Here is a 14,310-nt window from a genome sequence, read left to right as displayed (position 1 = left end):
TTGATTGATTGCATATTGTTGGAACACTCGAGAATATTTCACTCATTGCCGGCTGCAAAATTTAGACCTATGCTCAGCGCTTATGGCCTTTGAGCAGGGTGGGATCTTTATCGTGCACACCTGCTGTGACACAGGGCCTCGGTTTTTGCGGTCTCATCCGTAAGACCGTCACATGCAGTCGCGTCTTACGAAAAGCAAGGGGTACTGAGGGCCTATTCTAACCTGGATCCCCACGAGACTTCTGGATCAGTGTATCGATGTAACTACATCTACTATTTCTTCGAATATCGAAGCTGCTCAGTCGTCTGTGATATACATGTATATTGATTCAGTGGATGCTACATACTGTGACACTTTCCCTAGTTATACAAAAGATGATCTGGGAAATTTACAATCAAACGATTGTGTGATTGGGAAGTGCGAAGACTTGATCATGTCAAAAAGAATTTTGAAACCAATTTTTGTGCAGAAACAGAGCAAGAAAGTTAAATTTCTTTTACGACAATACAAACACTTAGTGATCTGTGTTGGTGTCATTCACATCCTAAACTTGGTGATCTAGACCAGATTATGGTTCTCGAATGTCTGAAAGATGTTGTGCTGTACTGTCTACATGACGAGAATGAATGGGCAATAGGGAATCGAGCGAAGTTTTAATCGTATCCGACAGATATGTTACCGGTCGCACATGTTCAAAGATATAAGGAGGTATTGTCAGAACTGTGCCGATTAGAAAATACCACCACCAAAGATCCATGCTAACATGGGACATTTAGGTGCATCAAAACCATAGGAGTGCGTTGCGATATACTTTTCCCTATTGGAAAAAGATCAAGGATATGAGAATACCTTAGTGTTAACGAACGTAATCAGCAAATCGGTGACCATGTGCATGTTTGAAATCGTGGGATTAAAGGTCGAAACAAACTTCAAGACATTTGGGAGACCGGAAAATCACGTCATGGTGGATAAGCCATACAATTTAGTGCATAGTGTAAAGACATTTAATTCCGATTGTGTGAAAAATGAGCGGAAGTTAGACCAATGATTCTTTAAAATGTGAATTATTGTGGTTTTTTAAATGTATAACTCTGTATGTATTTAGAATTTCGACTCAGTTTCACGTTACTAATATTTCGCGAAAGTTTCTCGTTAATTCGCTAAAGCTACGTGATATTTTGCAAATGATTTGTTTTTATTTTGCGAAACATTTTTCTCGTTCGTAAATGAGCACACTGGGCTCTCGTACAAGAAATCAATTCAGTCAGTTACCGTAAATCCATGAGACGGAGACAGCTTCCAAGAACACCACAAAGATGAGGGCAATCGGGGCAACATAAGAATCAAGCAGCTGAACAACGTGTATGCCTCCCTTAAAATGATAAAGCATGTTTTCTTGAAGAGGCAGTCTGTTTAATTCTAGTAAGAATACATACACGTATGATCAGTGATACTTCTTCAGACTTTATTTTTGTTCTCGAGTTCCCTATGCAGAGAAAAATAAACCTTCACCAATTAGAATGGTTCATATTCAAATCCGAGATTTAAATTTTAAAAAACATCACCCATAATGCAATTCTGAATATTTCATTGAAAACTTTGAAAATCAAACAGTTATTTAAATTCCAAATAATACTTACATATGTGGTTGTAGCTAGGGCCCCGACAAAGCAGTATATAATGAGAAAAAGAACAAACAGCTTTCTGTGTTTCCGTAGGACTGGCCATTCGTCTAGAACCCCCGTGCAAATAGCCTCTAATCCTCCAAACTACAATTATATATTACGTGTATATAGTATGTACGATGTAGAAATTAAGCGTTTTACACTGTGATAAAGGTGTGAAAGATTTTTGTTCGTTCTACCTACCGGATATGTAGAAAATGACACGTGAATTGATCGCGAATTCAAGGATAACTCTTACGTGTATGCGTTACATTTTCGAGATAATTTACATTTCACTGGGAAATGAACTACAAATAACGAGTATTCATGGAATATTTAGACGGGGTTTTTCATGTGCAAGTTACCACTACGTGTAGATTAAAAATTTTACAGTTTAGGTGCTTTATTCCACAATATATACAAATGTGCTACTTTTGTTTCTATATTTCTTTAACTTCAAATGCAGTAAATGCATTAAAACTAACTCACTGTTGTATCTAGTCCGAGAGTGATGAACATTAAAAAGAACAGTATTGCCCATAGCGGTGAAACCTGTAGAGTGGATATGGCTTCTGGATATACGATGAATATCAGCCCCACATCTGAACAAAAAGAAAACTGTTAGTACCGACAGGCGTGCACAATACAATTGTACATGTAATGAAATACAATTGATAATTACATTTAACACAGCAACAACGTTGAACGTGAAATTTGTCAACATATAAACAACCGTCTTTACTAGTACCAAATCAAGATGTTTCATTTTGTGTAAAATAAATGCCACTTCTATAGAAGGCATCTCTTTTTAGATAACATTTCTCTTCATACAAAAAGATACAATTTGGTAGATTATTATACCTCAGTATGAGAATTCTATGCAACGCGTAATCTGATTGGTTTAGACAGTCACGTGCCAGGGATGATAAAACTTCATATCTCCCTCTCAAACATCATATCTCCCCATCACATTTACCCCTGGGGCAGCTCCGTGCATTTTCCATAAATTTAACGTCAAGATAGACAAAGTGTATTGTGACGTCACAATAAGTCCGAGTCATTCTACTTTCATGGTTCGTAAGGCACAAAATATGAGGGTCTCTGATACACAGTTTAAAAAAAAAACCGCCTGGTTTTGGTTGATACAAAATACAAGCATTCAAGGAGAATGGAAATACAAAAACTGGTTATCATGTCACTGTATTTTGTTTGTACCTTTTAATACGATGGCGGTGCGGTGTTACCGTTAGGACGATCTCAGCTACATACAATGTATAGATGAGCGGACTCTAATTTCAAATGCACTAGTGTAGTCTTGCTTTGTTTCGGTATAATAAACAATTTATTGCATGAATGTTCGGGAGATATGATGATTTATTCACCCTCGTTGCCCTCGGGGAATATGATTCTTCTTGGGTGAATAAATCTTCATATCTCCCTCACTATCATGCAATAAATGTATAATAGATCTCTTCGTATAAGAGGTATCGTCGAAGAAAAATATCTTTAAAGTAAAACAGATGTCACAATGTACATTTATTGCATGATAGTGAGGGAAATATGAAGATTTATTCACCCAAGAAAAATCATATTCCCCGAGGGCAACGCCCGGGGGGAATATGATTTTTTTTGGGTGAATAAATCTTCATATCTCCCGAACATTCATGCAATAAATTGTTTATTATACCGAAACAAAGCAAGACCACAAAATTGCATTTGAGATTGGAGTCCGCTCATCTATACATTGTACATGAATGTAGCTGAGATTGCCCTAACGGTAACACCGCGCCTCAACGAATCAGAAGGTACAAACAGCGAAATACAGTGATATGATAACCAGTTTTTGTTTTACCATTCACCCTCAATGCTGATTTACTTGTTTGTTTTTGTATCAACCAAAACCAGGCGATTTAACTGTGTATCAGAGACCCGCATATTTTGTGCCTTACTAATTATGGAAGTAGAATGACTCGGACTTATTGTGACGTGACAATACATTTCGTCGTCTTTGACGTTAAATCTATGGAAAGTGCACGAGGCTGCCCAAGCAGTAAATATGATAGGGAGATATGATGTTTGAGAGGGAGATATGAAGTTTTGTTATCCCTGGCATGTGACCGTCTAGACCAATCAGATTACGCGTTGCATAGAATTATCATACTGAGGTATAATAATAACCGATATCAACGACCGGTCCGAAAACCCATAGCACATCAGACAAGAGTGCAAAAATGCATATCGTATTTGCTCGCATCAACGTATCAAAGATTTATCCATGGCAAATCAATGTTTTTAATGTGTGTATACCGTAACTAATGGTAATTAATGTATCAAAGTTGTTACCACAATTAATCAATGTATCAAAGATTTACCATGATGGTAAATCAATGCACCTACATCTTTAACCATTGTAAATCATTGTATCAAGTTTTTACCATAGTAAAGTAATGTATCAAATATTCTTTGATGTAACTTTAAAATGCAAAAACGTAACCCGGTCCTCGGGCTGATATGGGGCCACTCGGGCTGATATGATATACACGGATTTTAGCATGTAATATTCTCTATTTATCACAGAATCTCATTGAATATCTGAAAAGTTATTTCTGTGAATTAAAGAAACACATCTCAGCATCAAGGTAATATCTCTTAAAATAAATTATATATATATATTTTAAAATAATAAACATCTTTTAATTACAGATAAACCTTTGTTTGGTACATATAATAGAAGTCCATCATATCAAATTCATGAAACTACAGAGTTACCACATACGTGATGCTTCTGAGCATTAGAAAATTTCATTGTATATGTACATATACATACAATTTTCTAGGTTTAACGGAAAGCAATATCTATTCTAAATAAATTTTATACCGTCTCTCGCTACATCCCGGACTTCTTTGCCTTGAATTGTTGCCATGTGACCAAGAACGGTAAATACAGCGAAGCCGGCAAAAAAACTTGTGAAGCAGTTGATGGAACTGGTTATTAGAGCGTCCCTGAAGTGAAAAAAAATAAAAAAATAAAAAAGTCCAGTTTTTATCAGTTACTACATACATGCAAGATTTTGACTGTTATGAGATATTTGGATGCGCGTACTTCATGAATTGCAGTTTTATCTAGAATATCTTAAGTGTTCATGTAAACAATTAATTGGATTACTATCTATCGCCAAAGCGATGGTACAGTTTCAGAGACAAAGAGTTTGCACTTAAAGCAATACTTGTAACAGTTGTTGTTGAGTCTGTTATAGCTAGAGAGAGCTAACAAAACTCCAAAACCAGGTCCCAGGGAAAAGAAAATCTGTGCCGCTGCCGCTATCCAGACCTATCATATCATAACGAAGATATATTACGCTTAAATTGGTTTGAAATTGACGCAATGGCAAAAAGGATTATGTAAAATGATTTCATTAACATTGCTCATATATTGTAGAAACTGCATGAATTTTTTAAAGTTTTATTACTGTTGCAATGCTTTTTATATATTTTAGAAGGTATTCAAATGTGCAAGCATTCGTATTTGATATTCAAATGAAATAGAATATTGAACGTACGTCTGTTTTGGCGATTTCATTCCAAACCGGGGTCACATAGTAAATAATTCCTTTCATGGAGCCCTCCAGCATACAGCCACGGATCAACAAGATGAACAGTACGACGTACGGCATTGTCGCGGTCACCCACACAACCTGGTTTTTGTATATCTCGAAATATCACATTTAGATAATGAATGTTCTACACGTTCAGATATATAACTTTTAATGACGTCGTTTTTTATTCATCATTTGTTTGTTGTTGTTCAAATGACAGGGATTGTAGTAAATTGAAAAATACATGAAGCAGAAAGTATTTCTTTTAATGTAGTACATCATCAAATGTTTTCTTTCATAAATCTCAAAAGTATTAGTAAGTTATGAAATAATTACAAAGAGAGTGATTATGAAAATTTTGTCAAATTCAACTTTCTCCTTGAATATAGTTTGTTTCCACGAAAACGAGTACTTTTGAATTGTGTTACCTTCCCCGAACTCTTGATGCCTTTCCACATGGCAAAATAAACGATGACAAAAACACCGAGTAGACACAAAGCTATCATCCAATTTACACCTCCTACATGATTTATTCCATCGGCATATTGTAATCCTAAAACTTCCCTCCTGTTAAAATAGGTACTCAGTCAATTTCTCACCATAGGAAGCGCTCCGCAAGTTTCAATTGTACATCTATGATCGCCGAAATTACGAAAATACACAGGTGCTTGGGTCTTAACATATGAATACACATGTAACCTTATATATATATGCAAATAACTAACAAGGTCGGAAGCTTAAAATTGCAGCGATTCAACGATTACAGGCCTAAATTCTGCAAGAAAAAACTCACTGTATACTTTCTTGTAAGGTGCATCGCCCATAATTCACAGTCTAAATACCTTGTTAGTCGCAAATAGATAAACACTGTAATTTTAAGTTTGACATGCGTTTTCTCTGTCAACCGTCTCAACCTGACCAGAACTGATCTTGAAATGTATCACGTGAACCTACAATGACGCTTTCAGGAAAATTCGAGGTAATATGCAATATACTACATGTATATGTATGTAATTAGGATATAAATACAAAATCTAGAGTATGCCTCTCTCCATTTCTTGTGATAATTTGCCAATTACAGTAGGTCACCTGATATCATATGTCATATATGGGCAATTCTCGTCATTCTGATGAAAGATCACGTTCTGGACATGTACATGTCCACTAAATACGTACCTGCACACATAAAAATGTCATTAAAAATTTGAATTACCTATTTCTAACCAAGTATATTATGGAATGATTTGCGCAAGGTTTGTCTATTTATAGAAGTTTGTATGCCAATGTAACACGTCATAGGTAAAATGACCAAATATAGAAAACATATGAACTTTTATAAATACATGTAGTTTTCAAAACATCTCTTTAAAATTTGCATACTTATAGGCTAGTCCTGAATACTTCTTCGTACCATTATGAAATAATTACAAGGATCGTAATTATGCATTTAAATTGTCCCATACTTGTAGGCATCTAATGATATGTAGGCATCTAATGATATGTAGGCCTTCATAGACTCCCTTGTAAACAAAGATGGCGTGTCAGTCAGGTACAGGTAGACATCATCGAAGGTCAGATCTGGCCAGATGTCTGGGATTTGGCTTCAATTCACCGTTAAATGATATGAATCAGACAGAGAACAAGCACAATGGTTGTACAGCAACTTTACCATATAACTCCTTTTCGCTTCTTCTGACAAAGAGTTTGCATATGGTGATAAAATATCGTTATCGGTAGACTTCTTTGTACTACGCGCCATTATGAATTTTTGGTTCTGTCGGCAAGTTTGCACGCATGCCCGAATCGTAACGTCGAACAACCCTATCACGCGCTCGTCCTTTTCCGTAACCGATAAGAAGACTCGGACGTGGATCGGCGCAAGAATTGCATGAAATCGATGCATTTGTTCGCCGGAAGCGCCCCCGTGGATGGTTAGAAGGCCAGAACCGAATCCCTGTATACTGTATTGTTTAGATTTTCACCACAATTTCAGTTTTGGTATTATTAATGTCTTATTCACTCGAATACATAAACATATAAGTGGAAATTAATAGTGGTACAATACCTTAGATGTGTATGATATCTTAGATGCATTTGAAAGCTCAGGTTTCATAGTGTAACGTACGACTGTGATGTCATAGTTACGTTTATGTATACGTATCAACCAACTCTGATGGCGTCGATCCACATACGAGGTTCAATTTCGGTTACGGAAATAGCCGAGTAGTTACGATTGCCTATTAAGGATGTACTCTCGTAGTAATTTTACCGCGAGTGGGTCTCCATACTTTTTTAAAGTCGTAAATATGGGAATGCGTGTGTTTTATTTTGTATACACACAGTAGAACATTGATATGTGTTTTTGTTTGTTAGTAATGTTAATAAACCAACAAAATTTAATTAAAACATGACAATTGTTTACTTTTTTCTCATTTTACGACATTCATGATGACGTTACGATTGTAAACAAACGCAAGCTCGAAGATACGCGCACTGTACTGGTAAGCGGTAAATGTAGTACGGCCGAAAGCCGAAAGTCCCGGATAGCGATTTTTTTTTCGAGATTTCTCTCTTAATGTAGCCTAGGTCACGCAAGCCGTTTGACTTCCCACTCAAACGCCTTGGAGCGTTCTATTTAAAAATATTACACCGCGAGGGGGCGCTATCGAAAAACGGAAATGGCGACACCGAAGAAAACAAAGACTACAGCTGTTGTTCCAAATGTCAGTTTATGTGTCGCTTGTTCTAAAGAAAGCAAACGTTGTGTTTTTGCAAGTTCGAAACTTGGTCCTTCATTAGAGAAACCAGTGACGATATGACCAGAATAATGCTGACTTCACGAGAACTAGTATTACTATGCAGGTCTTCAAACATTAATTGCGATAGAATCATATACAATAGCGATTTCCCATAGCCTGTTGGTAATACTGCCAACACGTCTGACTATTTGCTAATTTAAGTAAACACTCTTTCTGTAAAGGTTTCAGCGAGAATTCGTTTTTTAAATCTGATAAAACTTTGTTTATCTTCTGTTCAACTGCGTCCATCATCGATATGCATCAACCAATCAGCTGCTTTATCAGAATTCGGATAAGCCTCGTTATGGAGTGTAAATGTTTATCGTAGAATGCTCCTAGACGTTTGTCTCGTAGAACACTGCATTGACAAACGTGTAGGTGACCTAGACTACTCTTAATGCTGCATGTAATAACACTTAATTTGCAGAGGTTACTGTTGGTAACCTAGGTACATAAAAAACAAACTTTGTCTGAGAATTCTTCTACAAAAGTAGCAAACCAGAGTTTTCACCAGCCAAAAAGCAGTAAATCTAGTGCGTTTTATATATGTCGGAACCAGTGTACGATGTTACATTTAGTATATTCTAAAGCAGTCCAGAAACATACACAGGCGATTCGTTAGAAGTAAAAAGGGCAGTGATAGATCAGGCTGCATCCGACATTCTCACAAGTGAGTGGCAGACAAAGAAAATTACAGACAAGCAGACACAACCACAGACATGGTGACACAGTACAGTACTGTACATAGTGTCAGACGAGAGGGGAGAATGGAACATTAGCGATGCAGTACCCGAACAAGAGGTTGCTGATATAGTGTTGAATGAATTTGTAAGTTTTTCAACATACGAGACACTTTTTTATGAAAATAAAATCTACAAATTAAGTAGATCTGTACCTAAATTGATTTGCGATCTTCCCCATCCCGCCTAGTCGGTCTTGACTATTGTCAGGAGCGAATCTCGCTCCTAACGTTCAATGTATCATTATTGAAGCATCATTTTGATTAAAAAGTGTAATCTATATCATTGTTTTACAAAATCGCCAACGTATACAGTGAATTTCATTCATTAAACAGAATTCAAAGGGAAAGGGTGGGTTTCTCCCATCTAGAGAATTATGGCGCGCCGTTCGTGTACAAATTAGTTAAAACAAAACATAATTTTGTTGACTATATATACATGTACATGTATAGACATGTTTCTATTGGGCTACTAGATCGATAATTTGTTTCTGATCAGTTCTGGAAAATTAAATCATTTTATCAAAATTTCATTTTAATTATTCCTTCAAAGTGTAACTGTCAAAAAGTTTTAATAATGTTAAAATTTGTTTATAGAGTATTGCAAGTGCACATTAAAAAAAATCCTGATTAGAATCTCAGCATATATTTCATAAACAGTCATTTATGCACAAACAAATTCATGTATAACATTTTGAATAAGGAATTCTTTTTGAGTAACAATTTTTTGAGCAAGGCATTGAAAAATATTCCCTGGCTAGACAAAAATTGGGAGTTGGTTGAAGTTGGTGTATTAGCAGTCTTGTGGTAAACCTAATAGTATCTTCTGTTCTATTGTTAAGAATTGACAGTATTGATAGAAATTGAGTTCCAATGTTTGCTTTTTAGCTACATCCATTTGGTAACCACAGTGAGAGGGATGAGTCGTGCTATCATCATATGAGGAACCATACCAGGAAGTGCAGATTTCTTCCTCATGGCACCATGGAAGTCGACTGTTAAAACTGTTTCTGGATAATAACTCAAGTACTTTGCATTCTATTCAAACCAAATTTGGACATATGGATACGTACAAAGAAGGGAAGATGCCTATCAATTTGGGGGTCAGAAGGTCCAATATCAAGGTCACAGTGCATGTAAATTAGAAAATGCTGATGCGGGGGCATATGTTTTACACATTCTTTAGTTATAATGAATTAGTATTGTATATATGCATACATTATTTATGTTATTATTTATCATATAATGAAATAAATATATAGAATTTGTATATCTGAATTAAAAAATACACATTTTATAACAAATCGTATATTGTTATTGTTTAGAATGTATGTCAGTGTAAGAAGGGGGTGGAGACACAAAATAGTTCAAATCTTTGTTCCAATGTACACTACCCCACAATTTTTTTTCATTTAAATTAAGCAAAAATATGATTACCACGCTCAGTCTAATGAACAAACAGAACGCATGGTCCAGACGATGAAACGTCTTGTCACCAAATCTCATGATCCATATGTAGCTCTGCTAGAGTTCAGAAATACCAAAATTGATGGTATTGACTTGTCGCCTGCTCAGATGTTTTTAGGGCGAAGACTGAAATATATCGTACCAACAACACTGCCTTTGTTGAAATCGAACATAAATGAGAATACCCTGGTCAAGCTTACATGTTGTCAGGAAAAACAGGAGGAAAACGTCAACAAACATGCCAGAAAAGAACCACTGAAACCTCTTAAGCCAGGAGACAACGTAATGATGAAGAATCCATCTGGACAGCGGACAAGCGGGCACATCAAATACTTCCATTCGGCTAAACGTTCATAGTTCGTTCAGAGTAACGGAAAACATAGAAGAAACCGCAAGTTCTTGAGGCCAACTCGAGTTAGAAGTAACTTTGAATGAACAGTTACAGAGGATACTCCAATATCCAGTGGTCCGTCGTACAGTCCGCCAAAATCAGAAGTCAATGGAACCGAAACTTCTTTGTCGCATTCTACAGCTTCTGATGAAACTACTACTGCAACACCTGATGCCGAACCGCCAGCTATTAGCCCTGCTCGTGTGACCCGTAGTGGCCGTTGCATAAATATTCCTGTGCGTTGCCGCGAGTGAATTCAGTGATTGGAGTGAATAGTGTATCATTGTGATTGGTGTTTATATGTTCTGCATAGTTATGTATAATGTGTTCATTTATTTGACTTTAACACCAACTACTTACTTGATAGTAGGTAGTTGGATTGGATTTTGACATGATTGATTTAAGTGATTATATTTTGTCTGTAAGTAATTTACAATTTGATTATTGATTTCTTTCATATAACTTGAACTGTATTTTGGGACTGGATTGGAAAAACAGTTTGTATTGTCATTCTTTGAGATAATGATTTACATGTACATTACAGGTCAATAATCAAATGCATGTTTAAATATATTTTGTAGTAATTGAATGTCCATTTCAAAACAGTCAAAAAATATAATTTTATAAGGGGAAGGATGTGATTTATTCATAATCCATTCTATGTTTGTTTAGAGTTGTTTCCGTTTGTTGGTACTCTCCTGAATAAGGAGATTAATAAGGCGGTTAGTAAACGCAAATGGCGTAATTTGTACCGTACACCACACACTGTTGTACTGAATGAGAAAAATGGTTTCGTTGTAAGCGTATTTACAGACAATGGTGTAGAGAGTTTGTACCATGGTCGGGTCGGGATGAAAATAGAATTATTTTTCAAAATTATAGAAATCAGACAAATTTAGAGAGAAAACTTCCAAAACAATGTGATTGTGAAATAAAATGGTGGGAAGATAATGTTTTAGAGTGATTAAGTTTAAAATCAATATTTGGTAGTCTGTACCGTTGTTGATTCGGATTATAAATTTCTTTACTGGCCTTCTCTCTCTCTCTCTCTCTCTCTCTCTCTCTCTCTCTCTCTCTCTCTCTCTATATATATATATATATATATATTAGATGTGAATCTGTATAAATGTCCATGTTATATGTTATGGAAATTAAATTAAAAAAAATTAACTAAAAAGATAATAATGAAAATTACTGCATAAGCATTAAAACATTTTTTATTTACTTACCATTTCTGCAGATTAAAATTTTCTTAATTCTCCATGTTGTTTCCTTTTCGTCTTTTCAATACACGCGCCAAGTCGATACTTTGAAAAATATCGGAATACTTTTACGTTTTTTATACTATCCATTGGCATCGAATTTTCCGGATAGCGTCAATATCGGTTCGCATGATACATATCAAGACCATTTTCTTGCAGGTTGAGAGATTTGAGAGGGGAAAAACTGTGAAAATTAAAAGTTTATTTGCAACATGCAAAACTTTTAGACTGTGAGTTAGCGATGTTGGGAGATGCACATTACAGGAAAAGATACAGTTAAGTTTTATGTCTTGCAGAACTTAAAAAGGAGTTGAATCGCAGCCATTTTTAAGCTTCCGACTTTGTTGGTTATTTACATATGTATAAGGTTAGATGTGTATTCATATGTTAAGACCCAATCACCTGTGGTAAAATGGCTAAATAACATGTTTTTCGTGTTTGTTCGTTTCATATCCATTTAATGAAGATGAAAAAGGTATATTCTATCGATTTTTTGTTTCCCTGTAAATTATATACATGCACTTCCACTACTATGGGTTTATTTTGCATTGCTTTACTTTCATTGTGGATCACTTCAGAGGTGATAACTTACAGTGAAACTTGTGTAGCGCGCCTTCTGATGAGATCTTGGTACTCAACAATATAAATATAATTATACATAGCAAGTCGTCGCGTGATAAACATGTAACAAATTCGTTATGAAAGTTACATGTGTAATTTGGTGTAACTTTCGTAATCATGAGAAGCCGTATTTTTAACTCTACTATACAAAAGTCAATTTTACATCCTTTACTATTGAATTTAGGAGGAGATATTGTGACTTTTTTTTTTAACATAGTGTAGTGTATCGTTCTGATGGGTTAGTAAGTTGTTTGTTTATTTTACGTTCCTTCGAGAAGTTTTCACTCACATTGAGACATCACCAGCTGGTGAAGTATACCACAAATCTAAACCTATGCTTAGCGCTCAGGGTCGTAGCAGTAAGGGCTCTTTAAAATGCCAACGCCTGCCACGACACGGGATCTCCGTTTATAAGGTCGTATCCGAAAGACCACTTCTACGAACGTTTGGCGAAGAAGCAATCACTACCTATGTTTACATCGTTGGACTGACGCGGCCATAACCTCCCGGTTACGAAGCGAACTCTCTACCACTGAGCTACCGCGACCGGTTTGTATCGTTGTGCAGAGATGGGTCCAAAGTGAATTTCATTGACAAGTATTATACCTAATTAGATATTTTAAAATTTCGATATCATCACCAATGAATTTTCCGTCCAAATTTTACCATTCCGTCCGCAAAACAAAGATTATGAAAATATTACTAGTGAAATGACTCGAGTTTCATACTCGAAATATTGTTCCGTTGAGGTCTGAGTTTGGTTTTGAAAGATACACGATGTGGTGTTATGTGCAGTATAACAGAACAATCCCGTGGTGCTGTTGAGTCTGTCGTCTGTTGGGTATCTCATACAGCGGTATCTCTCATTCCATTCATTATCACATGTCTTCCAGGGAACATCTTCTTGCATTGACGAGAAGAAATAGTACACACACCAAGCGATGATAGTGTTGTAATACCAGGAAATGTATGTTGCTATGACAATGATGGCGAACCCTATCCCTGAAGAAAACGATAAAATCTTTGAAAGTTGTTATGCACTGGAAACATTGCAAAGCTACATCTCGGAGTTTACATTTTGATAAATGTTTTCCATATTGAGTTTTTGATAATTCAAACTGAAAAGAATATTTATCATTGTGCTTTTGATTATCATTCAGAGAGTTGATTTCGAAATTGCACATATGTAGTTTACTTTTTGTAAAGTGCACGACTGTCTAATAAACCTTCTGAAGGTAATTTTTATTCAGTTTCATGGGTTATAAAACTATTTCTATCAATAATGTTTGCATTACATCTGGAAAATATGAGGTTTACAAACGCGTAACTAATAATAATAGTAAGAATTTGAACATTTATATGCTAATTTATAGAATTTGAAAGGCGCCAACAACTAAGGCACTGGTCTTGTCAATAGATGGTAGTGTTCCGTGTTCTATGTCCACATTACATTAACTAATCTGAATGTTAGTTGCAAATAGTAGGTATCAGATGAATAGAGAATATTCAATGATTTGTTGTTGGATATGAAATTTATTTCACGAGTGAGACGGGATTTTTGAGTCGGCTCGCGAAGCGAGATACTCCTTACTGTCAGTAGCGTATTCAAAAGCGGATTTTTAGCACAAATTTTTAGTCATTTTATTGACTACCGAGATACTTGAAAGTGAATGAAACAAAACCGAAATTGTTTACAATTGATAAATGACGTCTTACATGTATGTGTTTGTTTCTTTCATGTATAGTCGTTCTTCACTAATTCACTAATTGAA

At 35.7% G+C, this 14,310-nt stretch overlaps 1 protein-coding gene across 1 annotated transcript in view; it reads right to left on the bottom strand.

The window, feature by feature from the left end:
- Window positions 1-14,310, bottom strand: part of LOC125664643 (sodium-dependent serotonin transporter-like) — a 161,099-nt gene that overhangs the window by 89,268 nt on the left and 57,521 nt on the right. Inside the window, exons 3-10 of the mRNA XM_048897486.2 lie at window positions 13,267-13,540; window positions 5,689-5,827; window positions 5,225-5,359; window positions 4,892-4,995; window positions 4,543-4,667; window positions 2,154-2,266; window positions 1,641-1,769; window positions 1,273-1,372 (exon numbers count right to left, since the gene is read on the bottom strand). Of these exons, the coding sequence (XP_048753443.1) occupies window positions 1,273-1,372; window positions 1,641-1,769; window positions 2,154-2,266; window positions 4,543-4,667; window positions 4,892-4,995; window positions 5,225-5,359; window positions 5,689-5,827; window positions 13,267-13,540 (1,119 nt within the window). The remainder of the gene's footprint in view (window positions 1-1,272; window positions 1,373-1,640; window positions 1,770-2,153; window positions 2,267-4,542; window positions 4,668-4,891; window positions 4,996-5,224; window positions 5,360-5,688; window positions 5,828-13,266; window positions 13,541-14,310) is intronic.

The sequence above is a fragment of the Ostrea edulis genome, chromosome 1, assembly GCF_947568905.1.
Source record: "Ostrea edulis chromosome 1, xbOstEdul1.1, whole genome shotgun sequence".
NCBI lineage: Eukaryota > Metazoa > Mollusca > Bivalvia > Ostreida > Ostreidae > Ostrea > Ostrea edulis.
This window is presented reverse-complemented; position numbering and strand designations above follow the sequence as displayed.